Source organism: Salvelinus namaycush, chromosome 21 (genome assembly GCF_016432855.1).
Source record: "Salvelinus namaycush isolate Seneca chromosome 21, SaNama_1.0, whole genome shotgun sequence".
Taxonomy (NCBI): Eukaryota; Metazoa; Chordata; class Actinopteri; order Salmoniformes; family Salmonidae; genus Salvelinus; species Salvelinus namaycush.
Genome location: NC_052327.1, coordinates 9906112 through 9930812, shown reverse-complemented (window position 1 = coordinate 9930812; position 24701 = coordinate 9906112). Strand labels below are relative to the sequence as shown.

The following is a 24701-nucleotide window of genomic DNA, read 5'->3' as shown; positions in this document are numbered from 1 at the left end:
TATAGTTAGAGTTCAGTAATTGGCCACGATGGAGACTAAGCTAGCTTGCTATCTTGCTTGTTAGCAAGTGAATGTGGATCTGTCAGGAACAAACATGATAAAAGATACAGCTATGACTAGTTTTGGGGAATCTTAATCTGACAGAAAAATATTTCTGTAAACAAATGAAGAATCCATTTGACACCAGATAAGGTGCAGTGGCGTAAAATAATGGTCTCAATATAGAGTATTTTGAAACTGTTCTTTTTTAAGTGGCTTTATTGAATTAATTTAAGTGTGTTCATTTATTATTATTTAACCCTGTTTCCTCCCCTCTAAATAGAAATGCATGGAGACCAAAAACACCATCCTGTCTCGACAGAAAGAAATGCAAGTTTCGTTGGAGAAGGTCAAACACCTGGTCCGCCTCATTCAGGCTTTCAGTTTCAGTCAAACCATGGAGACCGAGGGTACAGGTGACATCACAGAAGATGTTACAAAGAACATCACGAGGGCCAAGGATGCAATTGTCCCAACTGAAAATGCTGTGGACACAGTCAACACAGAGGCTGTAGCAGAAGTCAATATCCAGTCTGTGTATGGGGTGAAGGCCAAGGTCACAGCACAGGACAGCAGCGATGTTGAAGCCGGAAAGGAGGAGGTTGTAGCTGATGTTACCATCAAGACGGTAGCAGGAGTTAGTGCTGAGCCTGTTGCCGGGGTCAGCACCGTGGCTACAGTGGACAGCCGTGTTGAACCCGTGGCTGAGGTCAACACCGCTGAGGAAGTGACTGAGGCCGAGACGAAAGCCACAGCAGTGGTCAGTGCAGAGGACTCTACTGGGGTCACGACCAATGGCACCACTGACCTTGTGTGTACTGACGAGAGCTGTACTAACAAGGACGAGAGCTGTACTAGCAACACAAACACCAACCCTGAGAACAAGGTCACCACCACTAACAACACAGAGCAGGTGGAAGAAGAGGAACAGGAAGAGAACACAAACGATGATGGCAGCAGCACCAACAACATCAAAACCTCAGAACCTTCCCAGAAATCTTTGCCAGCTCTTCTCGACAGTTTGGACAATAAAGAGTAACACTCTTAGATCGACCCCACCCCCACATTAAAAAATGACTTTTGCTTTCAGCTTTGAAAGGTGCCCGACGTTGCCAATCTATATAAATGTTACTTGTTTTCAATGTATTGTCAGACTGTGTCAATAGTAAATCTACAGCCCGAGTCTGAGATTGCTCTTGGATGCTGTAGGCTATTATACCCCAAGCATGGGTGAAAGGGTGGTTTGTGTACCAGTGTCATGCCAATTAAGGATAGAAAGAATAGTAGTAATGCTAAAAGCAAGATAATTTATAACATCACACCATTGTGTGCCTGCAACAGCTGCCCTCAGAACTCTTGTGGGGGTTGTTTTTTTTAGGTTGTCTTTTGTTCCTGGGGAGGCAGGTTAGAGATGTCCAAAGACTGCTGCACCGAGAACGTGGTTCTCTGGCATTAACTGAGAGAAACATCAAACCAAAAGATTGGCAAAACAGCTGAGGATAGGGCTTTGAAAAATTCTAAAGCATCAGTATTTAAGTGGGAAACATTGAGGCGCCAGTTGAGCGTCATTGAAAATCAAACATGTAAAACAAGGGAGCCTTCAGTTATCCCAATACCTTCCTCCCCTTTCCCCATTCTCAACCTTACATGACCAATAACTATTGACCCATTTACACAACACCTCAGGCAAAAAAAAAGCAACGTCCACCTGCTTTTGAAGTATGAGGCAGACTGCTTATAGAGCTTGCTGACCAGGGCCTTGCTGAGGAAGACCCAGGTAACAAAGACGGTCATCTCAAGAGACAGTGGAGTCAGATCACACATGGTAGCTTAAAGTTTTCAAATGGTGTAGGTCCAGTGCAGTGATTTGAGTTTCATTCGTGAGTCAGTGTCAACTGTGAGCACTAAATGTTCAATTGCAATAATGTTGCAATGTCAAAAACAAACACATAAAAATATCTATATCTGGGGTGTGTTTCTTCTTTTATAGGAAAAGATATTCAGGTCTTCCTAGTCTTAAAAAATAAGTGCATTTCTGTTTCATAAAACAGTTGTTTGTTATTAAATGTGTTTAACTGGCATAGTTTATGCAAGTAATTATCTTTTAAAAGAGGTGACCTTTGCATATTATGAAATGTATGTTTTTGTTTTAATTCTGAACTGCCAAAATGCTATTGTATCCAAATATAGCAGGGACATGTCCACTAACTGTATGGAAAGATCAAGGAAAAAATTGAATATTCAATACCATCTCAGCAATTGGCAATACCTGGTAAATAAGCATGAGTGCATATTCAACAATCTCATCAAAATATATTTATTTCCTGGAAAATGGAGAGTGTGTTGCATCAGCCCATTTTGGTGGTGGTAAGGAAAAAAACACAAATCCTGAGATTAAAGCACAAGCTTCTGCATAACAAATGTGTGCTGAAAAGCTTTTTTGTATGTTACATATAGAACATAACAGTATGCATTTTGTTCATTGTCATGTAATTTATCCCCAACTTGCCAATATTTTTGTATTACCCAACTTATCTTTGAGGGTGAGACTGAGGCCTTGTGCAGCAGAAATTGTCTTGCTTTCCTACCCATGAAACATGCTTGGATAACAGAACTAACCAACGAACCTATCCCTAAATACTCAATAGATTTGTGCTTCCACTGGTATTTGTTTTTTAATGCGCCATCAACATATCTGTCCAATGTTTTATAATTTGTGGGGCCAGTACCCAGTTTTTCCTCCACTTGTTTTCGACCAAGTTGTTCATGAATTGTTCAGCAACTTTTGGGGTTGGGACCATTCAGGAGACTGGTGATATATATTATTAGAGCATGTGTCAGGTCTCAATTGAAATTAAATATTAATAATTTTTTTATGCTATACTGTTGCGCTTTGCAGAGTGCACAGACGGCAACATACATATCATGTTGACGTCAATCCATGACCAATCGACATGTCTTTGGAGAATGTTTTCTGTTTTGAAAACAGGGACTTTAAATTCCAGAAATTCTACATTTCAAGGGGCTGAATTTTCTCAACATTGCAATTTTTCTTTCTTAGCTATGTTTAAAAAAAAAAAAAAGATTTATAAATGCTGAGTCAATCAAAATACACGTCTATTTTTTTGCAGTTTTTTAAACATCTTAATGGAAGAGTTTGACCAAGAGATGCAATCAAGTGCAATGGCTATACTTTCTTGTCTTGTACTTTCTCATAGATTGAATGAAAAGGGTTCTTTGCCTTCTGAGTCTCACACAGTACTCGTAAGGATATATCTTCACCACGGAAACACTGCATAAATTGGCTGGATGTCAAACATTTTTCATACTGTGTCCCTTGAATAGAACAAAGTATTCAGACATCCACTTCACATTCATATGTTTTTTTGTTAAGCCTGAACTTATTTTACAGAGAAACTTGACCTTTCCCCTTTTTAGGTACCTCGAGTGCCTTTCTTCCAACAGCATATTTTGTCTCTTGACTTGCACTGTGGCTTGTATTATTACCTTACTACACACAAACACACTGGTCTAGCTCTTGTCCTATGTTATCCCCATGTGATTTCATATCCGCCCACAAAACTTTGAATCTTCAGCAAACATATGCATCTGAATTATAGAGCACAATTTGAATCTGCATAATGAAGAAAAAAATGTAAACTTTGGACTTTAAGTTTATTTTTTTCACAAGTAGTCTGTATAGCAGCTGCCTTAAATGTATTTTATTTTTTGTTATCTCTTAAGGTGAATTCAATTCATTTTGAAATATCTGTAATGGGTAATTCCTGTAAAACATGGGCAAATCTGTGGTTTGTTCATAATGTACACCACTCAGTAGTTTGTTCAAGTGTCACAGGCACTGGTACGATATTTATGGAGGATTATTTACAAGCTCTTGTATAAGAAATGGAACATGTGTGACTGTTAGAATGGTATGTTTTGTTGTGATGCACTTTTGGTTGAATTCCCACCCAGTATTATTTTTATACGGTCCCGTCCACCCCAAAAGATGTGATGTGTACATAATATGAAATAGAAATAATCCAGATATCTTCTTACCCTGAATTTACCTCCCTATTGTTGAGATTCTACAGAGGCATTCTAGTCTAGTCAGCATTAAAACTCCGTAAGTACAGTGCCAGTGATCATTACTTGTCCTCTTTTTGTTCCCTCCTTGTGCAGCTTTTTCTTTTCTCACCCATTCTTTTGTATTTGTCGTGCAGTAAGTTTCATCAAATCAGGTCATATGAATTGAGCCTTGGCCTGTGTGCGTTCAAACAAAACAGCACCCTGATTGGATAAACTTTTAACCCCCCTTAGCACCATCTTTCCAATCAGTCCAACAGAAAGCATGCCTTCTTATGCAAGTTTTTTTTTAATACAAATGTTTGTCAAACTTTTTTAATATGCATTAACCGTCTGTTTATTTTCTAAAGGTTGTGAAATTAGTCACTTTTCATTTTACATTCTGGCAACATGCCATAACTATAGTATACACAGTAGGCATCTCAAAATAAGAAAATTTAAGTTTTTTTTTAAACACCATTTGATGTGGCATCTCTGGCAATAGTGTGTTATATTTGGAATTCTCTAATGGCAGAGGATTCTAATGCCATGAACTGTGAAGTCTGTAATTGAGGAAAAAACATCATATAAGATGTCATGAAAGTGCAGTGTCTTTTGGCTCATTCTTCTCAAGGACCATTTTCTATAAAATGTTTGCCTTCGCTAATGCACCATGCTGAATGTTATTGTTCGGGACATGGGGTGGGGATAGTTGGAAGTGGTCTAAAATGGTCTTGTCTAAAATTGTTGAGTGCATTGTCGTGTAAAAAAAAAAAATACAAAAAAATACATTCAGTTAAAGTACTTGAGCTCTTAAACCAATATACCCAAAGAATATTGCAAATGTGCATTTATATTTGGAAGCCATTATGCATTTGATACATATCAGTTCATAGTGAGGCTATGTTAATTTCTGCTTCAGTATAGCGTGTAAGTTCACGGATGTGAAGGAAAAAGTAGTTAGCAGCGGAGACACACTCAGATGTACGTTGTTGGGCTAGAGGGTTGAAAAGTGAAAGAGTTTCTTTTATGCATAAAAATTACATTTCCCGTTCATTCCAGAGTGAAACTTCACAGAACGATCCTGTAGAGTAGCTCACTTGTACATTCTCACAAGTGCATTATATTCTGTCAATGGCTTTTTTAATATAGTCTGGATTTTTTGTTCTTATGATATACCAAGTCATGATCGTGGCCTTCTAGTATTGTTGGTACATTTCATCATCCATAATACTCATCATTCATATGTTGTGACTTCCCTGTTGTGACACCTTGAGCTTCTTACCTCATCCACTGTAAATTCAATTGGAGGAGTTTCTTTTTTAAGAGTGCAAAAAAAGTGTCAAAAAAAGAAGCTTCCATTTGGTGAAAGATGATGCATTGTAGCGATACAAATAAACAAAGGTTCACCTGGTGTGCTGAATTATGTGTAAATTGTTAATTACACAACTGAATATTTGTAAAAATTGTTTGTATTTTTTCATAATTTTAAAAGTGTGTATTTGAATTCTCTTCTGTTACAGATATTTTTTGTTTGTTCGCCTGACATTGAGTGGTCCGTTGGGTTTCTTACCTCTCCTGTATTGAGCCAATTCTGTGATGAATAATTTGTATGCAGTGTTTAGAAAATACTGTAGGGGACATGGGAAGAAGTTGATATTAGGAGCATTTGATCAATTTGTATTTATTTATTTTATCATTTTGTTAATAAATTGTCAAAAGCAACCTGCCTTGTCATTCATTGGTGTGTGTTAGGGCTTGTGGGAGAGGGAATATTCGATATAGTTTCTGCAAAATGAAATGTTCTGTTCTACAATTTAACTATTTAGTTTAACTAAGAAGTTTAGTTTGACTCAACTTTCCTTTACATACATTTACATTTCAATCTCGTCTTGTGATTGTCCATTAACTGTTGAGGTCTGGTTTGATTGTGTACATTTTCCAATTATTTCAACCATAGTGCCGAAATCAGTCTTTGAGTGTACCCTGTAAAACTTAATTAACTTTTAGCGTGGAACAATTCTACAGTTTAGTTGCTGAGCATTCCGACTCAAGGTTGTTTCTCTCACGCCCAGACAGCAGCTCCAGCAATGCGCGTTACACAAAAGGTGAGTAATTTTTCACCAGAGATAAATATTTTTGTACTGCGCCTTTCATCTCTGAATTCAAGTAGGTTTCTTCCGTTTTCTATGTCATTTCCTGTAATAAAAAGATGGTGGTCAAAGCCGAGAGAAGCGGTTGACTCGTAGCAATTATTTCTAATAAACACTGCATTGCCCTGGACTAGTGAAATCAAAGAGTGGCGGTCCGTCAACGGCGAGGATTACAGAGGCTTGAGTTGTGGTCGGGGGATAACGTGTTCATCGCAGACCGTCCGAAGCACTGCAGATTCTGTAGAAGGTGAGTGTCTTACTAGCCAATGTGGCCAATGAAAAATGGCTTCCGAAAGCGTTAGGCAAATTGCCAATTGCCTGCAGACGGGAACCAAGGAAATATCTGGGAATAGCGCAGTGCAAGACACAGCTGGAGTCTGTCACATAGCATACATGTTGCTGTGCTTTTCCTTGTTATTGTGTAGTAACAGCAAACTTTGGCGATAGGTGTAAGTTTTTTGTTTGTTTTTGTATCATTGTAACGTTAGCCCGTTTATGTTCCGTGTCTCTACTCACTAAACTCGAGCCTACTGAGAGCGGCAGTCTTTCCGACCAATTAGATTTCGCTGCCGAATTTATTTTTGCTGCCGATATATTGTGTCGGGATTTGTTCCGGAAGGTTTGCATTATCAACAACCGTGTGGGTCGGACTTGGGTTTCTTGCGGTCACTTCGAACGTTTGATGTCCAGATTTCCCCGGTTGTGTTCTCAGAATACAAACTTTGCATTATGAGATGTTTACAATGTAACCATATTTGCTTGGTCTGTAATGGTTTTTGCCTTTGAATGCATCTTGCATTATGAAAAACTGTTTACTAATTAAAAATATATTTTCAAAGACTGGATGTTAATGACAGTTTCCCCTATTGCATTGAGTCAGAGCGAAAGAGGAGAAGCGAGAGGGTATATGTCGCGTTCAAAACAACTATGGTCGGAAAGTCGGAATTCTGGAAAGAGGCCCGAGTTCCCGACTTGGAATTCCGAGTTGAATGACCATTCAAAACGATTTTACCTTGTCGGACCTCGTTTTTTCCCCCGAGGTCCTAGTGTCTTAAACGTTCTCAAGTCTTAAATCAGAGATTTAGGCAGTTAACCCACTGTTCCCAGGCCGTCATTGTAAATACGAATTTGTTCTTAACTGACTTACCTAGTTAAATAATAAAAAATGTATAACATTTTCGAGTCCGAGCTCCCTGTTAAAATCGGTCCACGAAAATGACACCACCAAGTGGGTAATTTTTGTATGGAGGTAATGAGTATCGAATTTGGGCAACACATTTTCTTTGTTATTGCTAATTTGCTATGTGAGGCTTGTTCTATGAGATCATCTTCATCAGCTAACGTCACTTTTTGTGGATTTTGAAGCATTTATGTAAAACAACTACAAAGCACAGCTTCATAAAGGTCATGTTAACTTTATTTATTTAACTAGGCAAGTAAGTTAAGAACAAATTCTTATTTACAATAACGGCCTACCCCGGACGACGCTGGGCCAATTGTGCGCCGCCCTATGGGACTCCCAATCACGACCGTTTGTGATACAGACTGGATTTGAACCAGGGACTGTAGTGACGCCTCTTGCATCGGGAACTGACTAATATTATCTCAGATCAAAACGTGTGAGATCTCATAAACCTGTGTTAACACCTTATTTTCTGAGTTTATTCCAAAACCCTATTAATTTTGCCCATAAGAATGGCTGAAGGAAGTGGAGGTAAATCATTTCTGTTTTTTTGGACTACGCTGGTAAGCTCTGACAGTATACGGTGTATGAGGTTGTATGTAGGTCACTGTTTTTCCTTGTGTTATTTGCAGATGAATTATGTGGGACTGAATTTGCACTCAGTGAGCCCACTTCCCTCCACAATGGCAGCATCGTCTGCCTATCAAACCAAGCCATCCTCAGAAGCCGGGCCCAACAGCAGCACCAGGTGGGTGATGCTCCTCACAGACAAACAAGCTGTCCTGACTGATTTTATATATACTGAACAAAAATATAAATGCAACAATTTCATTTATTTTACTGAGTTACAGTTTATACAGTATGAGGAAATCAGTCAATTGAAATGCATGCATTATGCCTTAATCTATGCATTTCACATGACTGGGAATACAGATATGCGTCTGTTGATCACATATACCTTAAAAAAAAAATGGGCCTCACTAATGGGCCTCAGGATCTTGTCATGGTATTTTTGTGCATTCAAATTGCCATCGATAAAATGCAATTGTGTTCGTTGTCCGTAGCTTATGCCTGCCCATACCATAACACCACTGCCACAATGGGGCACTCTGTTCACAACGTTGACGTCAGCAATCCGCTTGCCCACACGACGCCATACATGTGGTCTGTGGTTGTAAGGCTGGTTGGACGTACTGCCAAATCCTTTAAAATGTTGGGAGGTGGCTTATGGTAGAGAAATTAACAATAAATTCTCTGGCAACAGCTCTGGTGGACATTACTGCAGTCAGCACGCCAATTGCACACTCCCTCAACTTGAGGGCAATGTGTTGTGTGACACAACTGCACATTTTAGAGTGGCCTTTTATTGTTCCAAGCACAAGGTGTAATGATCATGCTGTTTAATCAGCTTCTTAATATGCCACACCTGTTAGGTGGTTGGATTATCTTGGCAAAGGAAAAATGCTCACTAACAGGGATGTAAACAAATCTGTGCACAATTTGAGAGAAATAAGCTTTTTGTGCATTTGGAAAATTTCTGGGATCTTTTATTTCAGCTCATGAAACATGGGACCAGCACTTTACATGTTGCGTTTATTTTTTTTCAGTGTACATTCACATCAGCATCAACAGAGTAACTGTACATTATACTGCCCTTATACCACAGCATTGTTGAGTACTAATTTCTGATTGGCTAGAAGGGCATTCTAGAATGGTCATTAAAACCAGATAACGGGACAGTTGGAAAAGATATTGGGACACATTTCAATCATGACCCAATATGCGCCATTGACATGCAGACATTGACAGCCATTTCTTGTCATGTTGCTCATAAAGGTTTTGGGATTAGGCAGCAACCAAATTGACTAGTATTCAGTTATGCAGTGTTGCATTGTTCTTTGCATGCAATGTTGAAGAGAAGCTTTTCAAACCCATGTAGTGTATCATAAATAATCATGTACTGTATGTGACTTACCACAGCCTAATCAAAGACGAGTGTGAGTCCGAGGAACCAAGCAAGAAACTCAAGGTTGATCACGAGCACGGTGCCAGTGAGAGCCACCATAAAGTAGACTTCTGGTGTAAGTGTCATCATATTTTTCCAACAATTCTCACGCTGAACATTGATGTATACTCCCATCAAAAACGGATCCATAGGGTAATAATTGTAATGAGGTAAAGCCATTTGAATTCAATCACTTTTTGACAGCACCCCTTTTGATTTGAATGAAACCTTCCATACATATTTTGCCCATTGCAGAAGTTCACAGAAAGTGGCTTTTTGGACCTGAATGCCAAAACCTTCAAGAGATAAAGGGTGCTCAAAGTTGACCCATTTTGCATACCCCACCATATCACGAGACATCCATGTCTTCATCACTGGAAAAGATAAACGCTTGAGATTGATATATTTTAAAAGTTTACAATCGAAATGTCAACTTTCAAATGCTTGAATTTTGAGAGAATCTGTCGCACACCCGAAAGTGCAGGAGATAAAAAGTAACACTGAAATTAAAAGGAATCTCCTCACACTCAGGATCAATGCACAACTTTCTATTTATTTAGGCTGAGTTTTCTGGCAGCGTCATTAAATAGTACCCGCAAAATACCAGTCTCAACGTCAACAGTGAAGAGGCAACTCCGGGATGCTGGCCTTCTAGGCAGAGTTCCTCTGTCCAGTGTCTGTTCTTTTGCCCATCTTAATCTTTTCTTTTTATTGGCCAGTCTGAGATATGGCTTTTTCTTTGCAACTCTGCCTAGAAGGCCAGCATCCCGGAGTTGCCTCTTCACTGTTGACGTTGAGACTGGTGTTTTGCGGGTACTATTTAATGAAGCTGCCAGTTGAGGACTTGTGAGGAGTCGGTTTCTCGAACTAGACACTCTAATGTACTTGTCCTCTTGCTCAGTTGTGCACCGGGGCCTCCCACTCCTCTTTCTATTCTGGTTAGAGACAGTTTGCGCTGTTCTGTGAAGGGAGTAGTACACAGCGTTGTATGAGATCTTCAGTTTCATGGCAATTTCTCGCATGGAATAGCCTTTATTTCTCAGAACAAGAATAGACTGACGAGTTTCAGAAGAAAGTTATTTGTTTCTGGCCATTTTGAGCTTGTAATCGAACCCACAAATGCTGATGCTCCAGATACTCAACTAGTCTAAAGAAGGCCAGTTTTATTGCTTCTTTAATCACCACACAGTTTTCAGCTGTGATAACATAATTGTAAAATGGTTTTCTAATGATCAATTAGCCTTTTAAAATTATAAACTTGGATTAGCTAACACAACGTGCCATTGGAATGCCGGAGAATGGTTGCTGATAATGGGCCTCTGTAAGCCTATGTAGATATTCCATAAAAAATCTGCCGTTTCCAGCTACAATAATCATTTACAACGTTAACAATGTCTACACTGTATTTCTGATCAATTTGATGTTATTTTAATGGACAAAAAATATGTCTGTGACCCCAAATTTAATGGACAAAACTTTTGCTTTTCTTTCAAAAACAAGGACATTTCTAACTTTTGAACGGTGGTGTTTATATGTATATATACATTGCATTCGGAAAGTGTTCATACCCCTTGACTTTTTCCACATTATGTTACATTACAGCCTTATTCTAAAATGGATTAAGTGACATTTTTTCCTCATCAATCTACACACAATACCCCATAATGACAAAGAGAAAACAGGTTTTTAGAAATTTTTGCAAATGTATTAATAATAAAAAAAGATATACTTATTTACATAGGTATTCAGACCCTTTGCTATGAGACTCAATTGGGCTCAGGTGTATCCTGTTTCCATTGATCATCCTTGATGTTTCTACAACTTCATTGGAGTCCACCTGTGGTAAATTCAATTGATTGGATATTATTTGGAAAGGCACACACACAGTGGCCTCCATCATTCTTAAATGGAAAAAGTTTGGAACCACCAAGACTCTTCCTAGAGCTTGCTGCCCGGCCAAACTGAGCAATTGGAGGAGAAGGGCCTTGGTCAGGGAGGTGACCAAGAACCCGATGGTCACTCTGACAGAGCTCCAGAGTTCCTGTGTGGAGATGGGAGATCCTTCCAGAAGGACAACCATCTCTGCAGCACTCCACCAATCAGGCCTTTATGGTAGTGGCCAGAGGGAAGGCACTCCTCAGTAGAAGGCACATGACAGCCCGCTTGGAGTTTGCCAAAAGACACCTAAAGACTCTCAGACCATGAGAAACAAGATTCTCCGGTCTGATGAAACCAATATTGACCTCTTTGGCCTGAATCACGTCTGGAGGAAACCTGGCAATATCCTTACGCTGGGCATCTTGTGATGACATGCATTATCTGAATTAAGCCCACAGAATTATACCTACGGAGGAGCAGCTTCTATGGAACTTTGAATGTCTTTGAACTTCAGAGTTGGTTCTAACTTTGGGCCAAAGAAACTAGCTAACAAGCTTGTCTGTACAGAGCAGCACCGGATTTAAATACACGTCTTACCTTTTTTGTAGTTAATAAATCAAATTTGATAACTATAGTATCCCTAACTAGCATTGAAAAAGTGAGTCCATTCTTCTCTAATTAAAAAATATCTCTCCCTATCTTCTGAATTACTCTTGTAACGTCAGTAGGCTACAGGTATGCTTTGGTGGGGGAGGGGCAGGTGGCCTGCACACACACACTGACAAAGATTTTCAGCTGGCAGTTAGACACTGGAAAAAGTTTCTGATTGACAGAGGAGGGTTTTGCATAGACGCTTTGTGTTTTTTTGTGAGACTGGGAAACCGGAATGTAAAAGAGCGTTATTAATCGCATCCCATGCTTTTACAATAACGGTTCTGTTCCGGAACAGGGTAGATCCTTTTCGTTCCCAGTTCTGATTCTGTGTGGTCTTTCAAATAAAAGGAATGCTGTCAAAAAGTGATTGAATTCAAATGGATTTACCCAATGTCCACTTTTTTTCAGTCTGTGAGGAGTGCAAAGAGTATTTCTTGGAGGAATGCCCAAACCATGGTCCTCCGGTCTTTGTGCCAGACACACCAGTGGCACTGGGGGTGCCCAACCGGGCTTCCCTCACAGTGCCCTCGGGAATAGAGCTCGTCCGGGAGGAGGAGGAGGTGGATGTGTGCTGCATAGATGCGGGCATCCCCAAGGGGGCGCTCTTTGGCCCGTATCAGGGGGAGTTGGTATCTAAGGACTATTCCTCAGGGTTTTTCTCTTGGATGGTGAGTCGAGCAACATCCCCACTCTCTTAGGTGCACCATGTGGTGCAGGGACTTTTCCTGGAAGTCGTCCAGTAACTTTCACAAAATAAGCATTTTAATGAACTATTAATAAATATGTATTTCATTATTTGTCAATGTTTTTAAGCATTTATAATAGCTTATTCATTTCATTAATGTTTATTCATGAAAATTATTATAAAAATGTTAACCCAACTTTGCATGTTAGACATTTGTAGCCACATCCTTCAGTGTGATAAAGGCTTAAACATGTCAGGGATCTTACATTCTCTGGAGAAAGATATCTCATCCTTGAGCTCTCATCTATTCTAAAGCATTGACCACACCATTTCATCCTTACTCTCTCAGATCGTTGATGAGAACAACACATACAAATCCATTGATGGCAGTGATGAAACTAAAGCCAACTGGATGAGGTATAATTTACATGTTGATCATACATTAACCTCTCCGTTTTGAGATTAGAGTTGAACAGAAACAGAGGAACTTAATCAGCTGTGATACTTTGACATCAGTGACGAGTATTCAAGGAATGTGAGAGGACGGCATATATGAGGGTTGTGAAAATCCGGTATAATCGAACTGGTTGACTGTATGTACATTGCTTAAAACATGTTGTATGCTGCAACCTATGTTGTATCAATGCCTTATGCAACTAAATGATATTTCTGGGTTTTTGTTGCCTCCAGGTATATACGTAATTCGTCGGATGAGAATGAGAGGAACATGACTGCGTTCCAGCATGGAGAACATATATATTTCCGTGTGTGTCGGGAGTTGTCGGCGGGAGAGAGGCTCCGTGTGTGGTACAGCGATGACTACATGAGGCGGCTACACAGTGTCTCGCAGGACAGTATTGGCCACAACCTGGACACAGGTGAGACGTCCCCCTGAAAGTTATTTCAATTTGCTTCTCATATTGCTGCTCAAAATGACTGACTTTGTGAAAGAAATATCCATCAAGTAGTAAAACTAGTGTTATTCGTGTTCCTTTGACTTCTTTTGGAGCGATTATGACGGCCAGTGTGGATCGAGGGAGATTTCAAATTCAAACAACACTGCACAATATTTTTGTACTTTTTAATTTCTTTTTGAATCTTGGATGGACGCAAAACCTGTCTCGGTCAGTACAATGATTTAATCCGATGCTCGGTTCATTGAGCCATTGAATAAGTTTTTCTTAAACTACAAAACATGAAATGTTCGTCGCAAATTTCCTTGAATAAACTCTCAATTTAATTCAAAGCTCAAATGAAGGACAGTTATTATCCATGCTTCTTGAGCATCCTGGGATGATATAACTTCACCACGTGATGGTGCGATTGACTCCTTCATGCTTACCAAACCGGCTCCACGCGTGCATCTGCATGCGCCATCGTATCATGTTGACTTTGTCTATCCCCACCAGACTCTTTCATGACACGCAGGTTAAAATACCTGAACCAACTGTACATTTGGGGAAAGGTCAAAACACACATGAAACATTCATGGAAATGTAGCTAGCTTGCTGTTGCTTGCTCATTTGCCCTGGGAGATGAACATCGGGCTGTTATTTTACCTGAAATTCAAATGGTCCTTTTTAAAAAGAGTCACACAAAATTGTGTGTTTTCTACTCTGACAATTCATCCACAGAAAACTAACTAGGTTTCCCCATTTTTTCTTTGATGAATCTCTCCTCGTTCATCTTGCTTCTTCTGTGGATTTTATATGGCGGTTGGCAACCAAGGTGCATTACCGCCACCAACTTTCAATCACCAACGTGTGTATTATGGTCTTTCTTATTAATGAAGGGGCCAATGTGTGACATCAGGGTAAACATTTCAAAATGATTAGATATACATTTTAAATATGATTTTCTTGCAGCTTCACGTGTAGTTACAGGAATACATTTCTAGGTAGGCACAATGAGACCGTAACTCTACGTAGCAACAACAAAACATCTACATGTCATTCAAAATGTCACAAGAAACATGGACACCGTTTCTTTGTCATGCCTTGTTGCCAGTTCTTTTTGTGCTTTAGTCAACGTCTCTATCATTTAGAACCATGCTAAACATTCCTGAAGAATGAAAAAGATAAACAACAGCATGTCTATGTTATAATAATTGATATAATAATATAATAAAAAGTTTTGTTGGCAAAACCCATTATAGACAATAAAAATAATCATTAGAATCAGTGAACTCTTTAGGCATTGTGTGTGTGAGTCTGTGTCTGAAAACTAGCCATCAAATTCTTGCTTCCTCTGTCCTTGTTTCTTCCACTCCTTGCCTTTCCTTGAAAGTGCATTGTAGCCTGAGGGGAGGAACCTTCACTCCTCTCCCACAATGTTCTTTGAGAGGAATGGGGGAAACAAAGGGGAGAATCTCAATTGAGATTCACCAAAGGACAGAGGAAGCAAGTATTTGACCGCTATTAAAGAACCCATGAAGTCTTTGTCATTTTACTTAATCATCACTGTATGTCTAATAAATCACTGTTTATTTAATGAAAATAAGTTAAATATATTTTTTTTATCATTTATTTTCGTGAGCCTCCTTCTGCTCTTGAAATGCCCAGTCTGACCGTATAGGCGTTAGGAAACAAATGTGAAGATATTTACATACACAGCCCTGATTGGTTGATGGGATTGTCTAGAGCTTACCCAGATGAACAGTCATTTGTCTATTATAATCAGTTTGCATTGTGATGTCATGATGTGGGCCAAAAGTTCCATCCCACCTGAACAGGGTGAAATTTCAGGCATTTTTTTCAAATAGCTCTTACACAAAAAGTGCATTATCATAATTTTCACAATCTCAGAGGGTTATTTTGACCTCATAGTAGGGCCGGGACTATACCAGTTTCGCGATACTCGTTAGCATCGTGGCAACGAAACAAAACACTTTGTGGATTTAACCTCTTCAGGAAAACAGCCTTAATGTTGGAAACATGTCATTCAGTCACACATTTATTTTCCAAGCTATAGCACACTATTTTACATACAGCAGGTTTTTAAAGGACCAAAGTGTTTGGTCTGCTTCGTGTTTTCATTTTTGCCATGGAAAAAAATATTGTGATACTGATATCATCCTGGCCCTATCGCATAGCGTGTGTGTGGAAATATAATTAAACTTGATGTAGCTTTTTTTTTTTTTACTGCACTGTCCCTTCAACATTTTAGACAGTGCTAGGCTGACTGACTGCGCTGCCATAATACCCATATACTGTCTAGAAGTGGTAGGCCCCTACTGGCCATAGTCTAGACACTTGTGGAGATCTGAGAGGGATTGATGGGTGGTAACATGGTGAGAGCTCCACCTTACCCCTGTCCAATCATCTCAGATCTCCACAAGTGTCTAGGGGTAGGGGGTTGCTTCTGGCAGGACCCCACAACCCTCCGGTGGACCTACTGCATTGGTTGGATGTTTCATTCCATTGCTATACACACATGGATTTCGACATAACCTGAAAGGCCGCTCAGCAAGGAAGAAGGCACTGCTCCAAAACCATAAAAAAGCCAGACTACGGTTTGCAACTGCACATGGGGACAAAGATCATACTTTTTGGAGAAATGTGGTCTGATGTGGCTCTGGTCTGATGAAACAAAAATAGAACTGTTTGGCCGTAATGACCATTGTTATGTTTGGAGGAAAAAGGGCGAGGCTTTCAAGCCGAAGAACACCATCCCAACCGTGAAGCACGGGGGTGGCAGCATCATGTTGTGGGGATGCTTTGCTACAGGGGGGACTGGTGCACTTCACAAAATAGATGGCATCATGAGGCAGGACAATTATGTGGATATATTGAAGCAACATCTCAAGACATCAGTCATGAAGTTAAAACTTGGTTGCAAATGGGTCTTCCAAATGGACAATGCATACTTCCAAAGTTGTGACAAAATGGCTTAAGGACAACAAAGTCAAGGTATTGGAGTGGCCATCACAAAGCCCTGACCTCAACCCTATAGAAAATTTGTGGGCAGAACTGAAAAAGCGTGTGCGAGCAAGGAGGCCTACAAACCTGACTCAGTTACACCAGCTCTGTCAGGAGGAATGGGCCAAAATTCACTCAACTTATTATGGGAAGCTTGTACCCAAAACATTTGACCCAAGTTAAACAATTTAAAGGCAATGCTACCAAATACTAATTGAGTGTATGTAAACTTCTGACCCACTGGGAATGTGATGAAATAAATAAAAGCTGAAATAAATCCTTCTCTCTACTGTTAGTCTGACATTTCACATTCTTAAAATAAAGTGGTGATCCTAACTGACCTAAAACAGGGAATTTTTACTCTGATTAAATGTCAGGAATTGTGAAAACTGAGTTTAAATGTATTTGGCTAAGGTGTATGTAAACTTCCAACTTCAACTGTAGATGAGAAATGCAAAATATGTAAACATTATTTAAGTGACTAGTGTTCCATTTATTAAAGTGGCCAGTGATTTTAAAGTCTATGTATATAGGCAGCAGCCTCTAATGTGCTAGTGATGGCTATTTAACATCTTTGATGCACCTGTACTGACCTCGCCTTCTGGAAGATAGCCGGGTGAACAGGCTGTGGCTTGGGTGGTTGTTGTCCTTGACGATTTTTTTGGCCTTCCTGTGACATCGGGTGCTGTAGATGTCCTGGAGGGCAGGTAGTTTGCCCCCAGTGATGCGTTGGGCAGACCGCACCATCCTCTAGAGAGCCCTGCGGTTGCAGGCGGTGCAGTTTCCGTACCAGGCGATGGTACAGCCCGACAGGATTTTCTCAATTATGCATCTGTAAAAGTTTTTGAGGGTTTTAGGGTCCAAGTCAAATTTCTTCAGTGCTGTTATTGTGAAGTGGAAACGTCTAGGCGCCACAACGGCTCAGCTGCGAAGTGGTAGGCCACACAAGCTCACAGAACGGGACCGCCGAGTGCTGAAGCTCGTAAAAAGCATCTGTCCTCTTTTGCAACACTCACTACCGAGTTCCAAACTGCCTCTGGAAGCAATGTCCGCACAAGAACTGTTCGTCGGGAGCTTCATGAAATGGGTTTCCATGACCAAGTAGGCGAAAACAAGCCTTAGATCACCGCGCGAATGCCAAGTGTCAGCTGGAGTGGTGTAAAGCACGCCACCATTAGACTCTGGAGCAGTAGAAATGCGTTCTCTGGAGTGACGAATCACGCTTCACCATCTGGCAGACGGACAATCTGGGTTTGGTGAATGCCAGGTGAACGCTACCTGCCCGAATGCATAGTGCCAACTGTAAAGTTCGGTGGAGGAGGAATAATTGTCTGGGGCTGTTTTTCATAGTTCGGGCTAGGCCCCTTAGTTACAGTGAAGGGAAAGCTTAATGCTACATCAATCAATGACACTCTAGACGATTCTGTGCTTCCAACTTTGTGGCAACAGTTTGGGGAAGGCTGTTTCAGCATGACAATGCCCCCTTGCCCAAAGCGAGAACGATACAGAAATGGTTGTCGAGATCGGTGTGGATGAACTTGACTTGCCTGCACAGAGCCCTGACCTCAACCCCATCAGTCACATTTGGGATGAATTGGAACGCCGACTGCGAGACAGGCCTAATCGCCCAACATCACTGCCCGACCTCACTAATGCTCTTGTGGCTGAATGGAAGCAAGTCCCCACAGCAATGTTCCAACATCTAGTGGAAAGCCTTCCCAGAAGAGTGGAGGCTATTGTAGCAAAGGGGGGACCAACTCCATACTAATGGCCACGATTTTGGAATGTGTGCCGAGCCGGTGTCCACATACTTTTGGTCATGTAGTGTATCAGTCAGCTAACCATTTACAGCAACCACAGTTCATTAAGTCATTACACACTAAATCATAATCAGAAATTGAGAAATTAAATATGTGTACTTTGGCTGTTCAATTGCGTGCAGTTTCACACCAGTTCTTTATCATTCAGAAAATAATTTCCTGAATCGGCTGTTGCACGATAATTTCCCCACATAACTAAACAACTCACCCAACAACATCAATTGCACACCCAACAACTATTATGCTTAATTATTGAAGAACCCCATTAATGACAGTGTACATTTTGGTTTGATTCATCTTGTTAGTTACTCTTTCTGTTAGAAGCATTTGATTTTGCAATCCATACATTATTTTGGATATGTGTGCCCATAAACTGTTTTCACACCATAACATAGGGAACTACGAAATATTACGAGGTTACAGTGCACTTCCGAGATCGCCATACAAAAGAGTCCGACAGCAATATCCAGGAATTTTACAGGATCAAGTTCAATGTGTAATTCAATTGTTAAATGCTTAGTATATGATATAATGACAAACAGCAATATCATAAATGTAAGGAAAGAAAGGTAGTGTTTTTTGTCACATGATTTCTACCAAATCTGTGAAGACTCTAAGCATGAGAAAGGGTTTAAACAGGTTTATTATTAATGACTTTGTAATAGCTCCAAATAGTTGTCCACTACAAGAAATGCGCACTGCTACCCGAGTTTATAGAAAGACCTATATGCTCGTAGACAACCAAAGAATAGATGGGAGAGACAGGACTTGCAGCGCGTCAAGCATCTAAAATAGAACCAAGTTCTAGTTTAGCGCCTGGCTACACAGACATCTGTTGACGCGCGTGAGCAGTTTGGATGAAATGATTGAATAACATGTATGTGTTCTTTTATTTTGCAACGCTCGCGCATGCTATGTGGCCGGTTTGGTCAGCATGCTAGACTTTTACATCCAGGGCTCAAATTGAGGGGGTGTGCCCTACATCCATGACAATATGTGAACAATCACCACTGGTTTCCGTCTGTACTCCAACAACCTGTATTTTAAAAGAATGGATTAGAGCAACAACAAAAAATCACCAATGAGTAAACACTATCTCCATTGGGAAAAGCGTCTGCTATTTGACAAAACAGGTCTCTGATATGATAATCTGGCATTGGGGATTAGGTCTACTCTAGCCAGTTGGTGCACCGTTGACCCACTTATGCTATATGAGTAGCTACGTCCTACATCCAGATCCAAGCCTATGGTCTTAGTATTTTAATCTGATTGAAAATTTGCCTGGGATGGCAAAAACGTGGCAAAATCATGTAGTGTATGTCTGATGAAATGAAAAGCGACGTCATCGGGATCATTTCAGTTGACATTTTATTCATATCTCCTTTGACCTTCGGCATTTCAAAACAATCTCTATAGGGCTGAAACTTCCATTCTGTTGTTTAAACCGTTGCCATTTTTAACCAGCAACAATACTCTCCAAGAGGAAAAACCTTCCGGATCGTTTACCTGCATAGGTTCTGCAGGTAAGCAAAGTAGGTTCTCGTTTTCTTATGCTGTTACGTTTTTTTTATAGGATAGGGAATTAGTCATTGTCTTTGTCTGAGGTTACTTTTCTTTTCATTCTGCTTGGTATTTTGTATGTTATCACATCCATTGTACTAGTAGTTGGCAATATTATACACCGGTGTACTTCTACACAGCTAACTCTGCACTGTTGTGTTCCAGGACTGTTGACTGTTGGGAAATCCGAGGCCCAGGAGGAGACCAAAGGACCTGTGCTCAGGTCAGCTCTGCATGGCAGGTGCAGCCTCAGCAAGCACACCAGCGAGGAGGGGGACGGCCAACCACAGGCCAAGAAGAAAAAGATCGACCTCATCTTTAAAGATGTCCTGGAAGCATCTCTGGAGGCCTCCAAGAGCCAGGGAAACCCCCTGAACAGCACCTTCTCCATGAGGCGGACCAGAGCTCAGCGCGTCACGCTCACTTCCCAGAGTGGGGAGTCCTATCTGGCCCAGGAGGAATGCAAAGTGGCTGGTCTGGGTCTCCACCCATCAGAGCACCTAGAGGGGGGCTTTAATGTTAGGTGTCTGAAGATGGAGGATTCCGAAGACGACCCTGGTCAGATTCATGAGGAGCCTTCTACCTCGTTCTGCCCCAACTGTGTGAAGCTGAAGAGGAGGATTCGGGAGCTGGAGGCAGAGGTGATTCGTCTGAGGGGAGGAGAGCAGGTGGAGGTACCACCCCACCCTGAGCTGGCACCAATAGATGAGCTCCAAGGTAGGTCACAGAGAGAAACCGAGCAGTGTGGCAAGGGTTATTTGGTGAGATTATTCCTCTGCTTTGTAGCACAGAATTTCAGATGTGACATTTTCTTCACATTTAATATTCACCTTCAATTAAGATTTGAGTTCCCCATATCACAATCTTTATCATTATCAGTAGAAAAGCATGTTTTATTATTTTGGTTAGACTAAAACTGAATTTAGAAACCCCAAATAGTTAAATTAACATTGAATTACCACACAACAGGGTTTAAGAGAAACTAAGTGTGAATCTGTCAGTGATTTCTTGCTTTTGATTTTGTGGTGGTGAATGTTTGTTTTTTGTATATTCCATTGGATTTCAAATAAAAATCTGTTTGCACGTTTTGTCTTTTTACTTTGTCTCAAATTAAAATCACATTAAATTAATTAAAAACTGATGTGTTCATTTCCGTGGTTAGTATTACCACGCGTCATTGGTATTTTATAGTTTTAAAACAAATTATTCATTTCTAGGCACATTTTGGAAATGTTTTGATATACTGTGGATTTGGTATAATATTAATCTGATCGAATTCCCTTAATAGGATGAAAAGCTTCATTATTTTCCTTAGGTGTTGAATGAAAAGACATTGGTCTACTCAGATACAGTATAGATAGCATTGCTGAGGTTGTCTTTTATGATATTAATGTTATATCCTATTCTTTTCAGCAGCTGAGGCCATGACCCCTATTCCCGTGGTGCTGGATGAGGATGATCAGGATGTGGACTCTGCAGATGAGTCCATCACTGCTGACCTCATGGTGGCTGCTGACGACTCCTCCAAGCTGTTGGCTGGGCCTGGCCGACGGATACGCCGCTTCAAGCAGGAATGGCTCAAGAAGTTCTGGTTCCTGCGCTACTCGCCAACCCTCAACGAGATGTGGTGTCATGTCTGCCGCCAGTATACCGTCCAGTCCTCACGCACCTCCGCCTTCATCATCGGCTCCAAGCAGTTCAAGATCCACACTATCAAGCTGCACAGCCAAAGCAACCTGCACAAAAAGTGCCTGCAGCTATACAAGCTTCGGATGCACCCGGAGAAAACAGAGGAGATGTGTCGTAACATGATGCTGCTGTTCAATGCTGCTTACCACCTGGCACTGGAGGGCCGACCCTTCTCAGACCTGCGAGCGCTGGCTGAGTTGCTCAAGAAGTGCGAGCTCAAGGTGGTCGACCAGTACATGAACGAAGGTGACTGCCAGATCCTCATCCACCATATCGCCAGGGCGCTTAAGGAAGACCTGGCGGAGAGGATACGCCTGTCGCCCTTCCTCAGTGTCATCATGGACGGGCAGAACGATGACTTGCTGTCAGACACCGTTGCCGTCTATGTGCAGTTCACCACCAGCGAAGGACCCCCTGCCACAGAGTTCCTCTCCCTACAGAGGCTAAGCGTTGGCAGTGTGGATGGCTACCTCCAGGCCATTGATCGGGCCTTTGCTGTGCTTGGTCTGAAGCTTCAGGACATGCTGGTGGCCGGTCTGGGGGTCGATGGCTCCAACATCTCCTCCAGTTTGAGAGCAAATCTGTACATTGCAGTACGGAAGAAGCTTCCCTGGATCCTCTGCTTGCCGGTCATGATCCATCGTCCTCACCTGGAGGTGCTGGATGCCATCAGTGGGAAGGAGCTGTCCTGCCTGGAGGACCTTGAAAACAACCTGAAGCAGCTGCTGAGCTTCTATCGGTACTCCCCTCGCATGATGGCCGAGCTCAGGTCTACCGCCCCCACGCTGTCTGAGGAGACAGAGTTCCTGGGAGATATACGAGCCGTCAGCTGGATTATAGGAGAGCCAAACGTCCTGAATGCCCTTATCAAAGATTACCTGGAGGTGGTGGCGCACCTCAAGGATATCAGCGGCCAAACGCAGAGGGCAGATGCAGCTGCCATCGCCTTGACCCTGCTTCAATTCCTCATGGATTACCAGTCTGTCAAGCTAATATACTTTCTCCTGGATGTCATCGCTGTTCTTTCGCGTCTGGCCTTCATCTTTCAGGGGGACTACCTGCTGGTGTCTCAGGTAGACGCCAAGATCGAAGAGGCAATCCATGAGATCGGTCAGCTGGTGGACTGCCCTGGGGAGTATCTGCAGGAGTTTGAGGAGAACTTCCGCGAAAGCTTCAACGGCGTAGACCTGAATAACTTGCGCGTCGCCGAGTCCAAGTTCCAATCCATCCGCGAAAAGATCTGCCAGAAGAGCCAGGGAATCTTGTCCCAGCGACTCGACATGCACAGCCGCACGGTGGTCAAGGCGTGCCGTGTGCTTGACCTCACCACCTGGCCACGCAACAGGGATGACCTACGAGCCTTCGGGGAGGAAGAGATCCTGCTCATTTTTGACCACCTTGAAGCGATCCCCTCGGCTGTCCGGGAGACGTCGCGGGACAGAACTGACGCTCGGGGCAGCTTGCTGGTGGAGTGGAGGGACCTCAAAGCCGACTACTACAGCATGAATGGCTTCAAGGAGGTGGTCAGTCAAATCTCCAGGCACAAGCAACGCTTCCCTCTGCTTAACCGCATACTCCAAGTTGTCAGGGTCTTGCCCACTTCCACCACCTGCTGTGACAAGGGCCGGGGGTCCCTGCAGAAAGTGCGCAAGAACAACCGCTCAAGGCTGACGCTGGACCAGATGAATGACCTACTGACCCTAGCAGTCAACGGGCCGCCAATAGCAAACTTCGATGGCAAGCGACCATTGGACAGCTGGTTTGAGGAGAAGTCTGGCAACAGCTATTCACTCTCAGCCGAAATGCTGAATAGAATGTCGGCTAATGAACAAAAGTATGTTCTGCACAGCATGAATGTGAACACAGAGTTCTACCCTGATATTTGACTGATGAGAGCCAGGGCTTTACTTCACTTTATTCCAAAAGCCATCCCGGGGGGAGGGGTGATCTGGGCTATAATGTGATTGGCCATACAAGTGTGCAATGGCCCTGCTGCTAAAATGGCCTGATCAGCATCACTTTAGAAAATGGAAACCTAGCTAGTAGAATCTGTTGAGCACACGTTTATGTCAAGCTCAGGGGGCAAAGTTGGTCTTAAAAGGCAAGACAGCAAACCTGACTTAGTGAAAACAATCAGTTTGTATGAGTGTTGAATTTTAAGTGTGTAACATATAGCACTTATTTAGAGCATGTGCTGATCAATGGTATCAACTCTGTTAGAAATGGTCATTATCATTTAGTGGGGCTTTTAAAATCTGCAGTCAACACCATTATTTGGAAAATGCCATAGGTTAATAGCTCAAGTATATGTTTTTTGTAACAATGCAAATTATTTCTCTTTCAAACAAGTCTTTGATTTCTATACATTTACGGTTTATTTTAAAAGTAGTAAATGTTTGGTTCAAATGACATTTGTATGAGATTGTGCCATAACAGCATATTGCAAGGTGATAAAGTGAAAGTTCACAAATAACCAAGGTGCTATGCCACACATCGTCACAAGAGATTATATGGTTTGTTTAAGTGTTTTTTTGTACAGGTGTATATACTGCTGTGGTGATTGATATTTCTTTTGTGGCTTTTATAGGTCTTAAAAGATTCCATCGAGGGGAATGTATTCTTTGTTTAATTGCCTAAACAAATGTAGGTCTATTATTCATTATGAAGCAGGTAGTTTGGATGCTGATTGGATGAAAGGCGTGGTATATCAGACATTATAAACTCGGGGGTTCGAGCCCTGAATGCTGATTGGCTGACAGCCGTGGTATATCAGACCGTATACCATGGGTATGACAAAACATTTATTTTTACTGCTCTAATTACGTTGGTAGCCAGTTTATAATAGCAATAAGGCACCTCGGGGGTTCGTGGTATATTGGCCATATACCACACCCACTCGAGCCTTATTGCTTAAATATACCACGGGTATGATGCAAAATTACTTGTTTACTGTTCTAATTATATTGGTAACAAGTTTATAATAGTATTAAGGCACCTTGGGTATGTGGTATATTGACCATACACCACACTTATTGCTTAATATTAAAGTATAC

At 41.5% G+C, this 24701-nt stretch overlaps 2 protein-coding genes across 2 annotated transcripts in view; both read left to right on the top strand.

The window, feature by feature from the left end:
* Nucleotides 1-5829, top strand: part of phf21ab (PHD finger protein 21Ab) — a 73541-nt gene extending 67712 nt beyond the window's left edge. Inside the window, exon 18 of the mRNA XM_039017174.1 lies at nt 323-5829. Coding sequence (XP_038873102.1) covers nt 323-1078 — 756 coding nt within the window. The 3' untranslated portion in view covers nt 1079-5829. The remainder of the gene's footprint in view (nt 1-322) is intronic.
* Nucleotides 5830-6328: 499 nt separating this feature from the next.
* Nucleotides 6329-24423, top strand: prdm11 (PR domain containing 11). Its single transcript, XM_039017983.1, has 8 exons — nt 6329-6504; nt 8073-8188; nt 9421-9521; nt 12386-12645; nt 13012-13079; nt 13353-13540; nt 20125-20676; nt 21373-24423. The coding sequence occupies exons 2-8, from the start codon at nt 8073-8075 to the stop codon at nt 23532-23534; spliced, it is 3447 nt and encodes a 1148-aa protein (XP_038873911.1). The 5' UTR covers nt 6329-6504; the 3' UTR covers nt 23535-24423.
* The last annotated feature ends 278 nt before the right edge of the window (nt 24424-24701 follow it).

Excerpts from the sequence above, each read along its gene's own strand:
- prdm11 (XM_039017983.1), top strand. The coding sequence starts at position 8,073 with ATGAATTATGTGGGACTGAATTTGCACTCAGTGAGCCCACTTCCCTCC. Across the intron at positions 12,646-13,011 it reads CAGGGTTTTTCTCTTGGATG|ATCGTTGATGAGAACAACAC; the intron begins GTGAGTCGAGCA and ends TTACTCTCTCAG. Across the intron at positions 13,541-20,124 it reads TGGCCACAACCTGGACACAG|GACTGTTGACTGTTGGGAAA; the intron begins GTGAGACGTCCC and ends GTTGTGTTCCAG.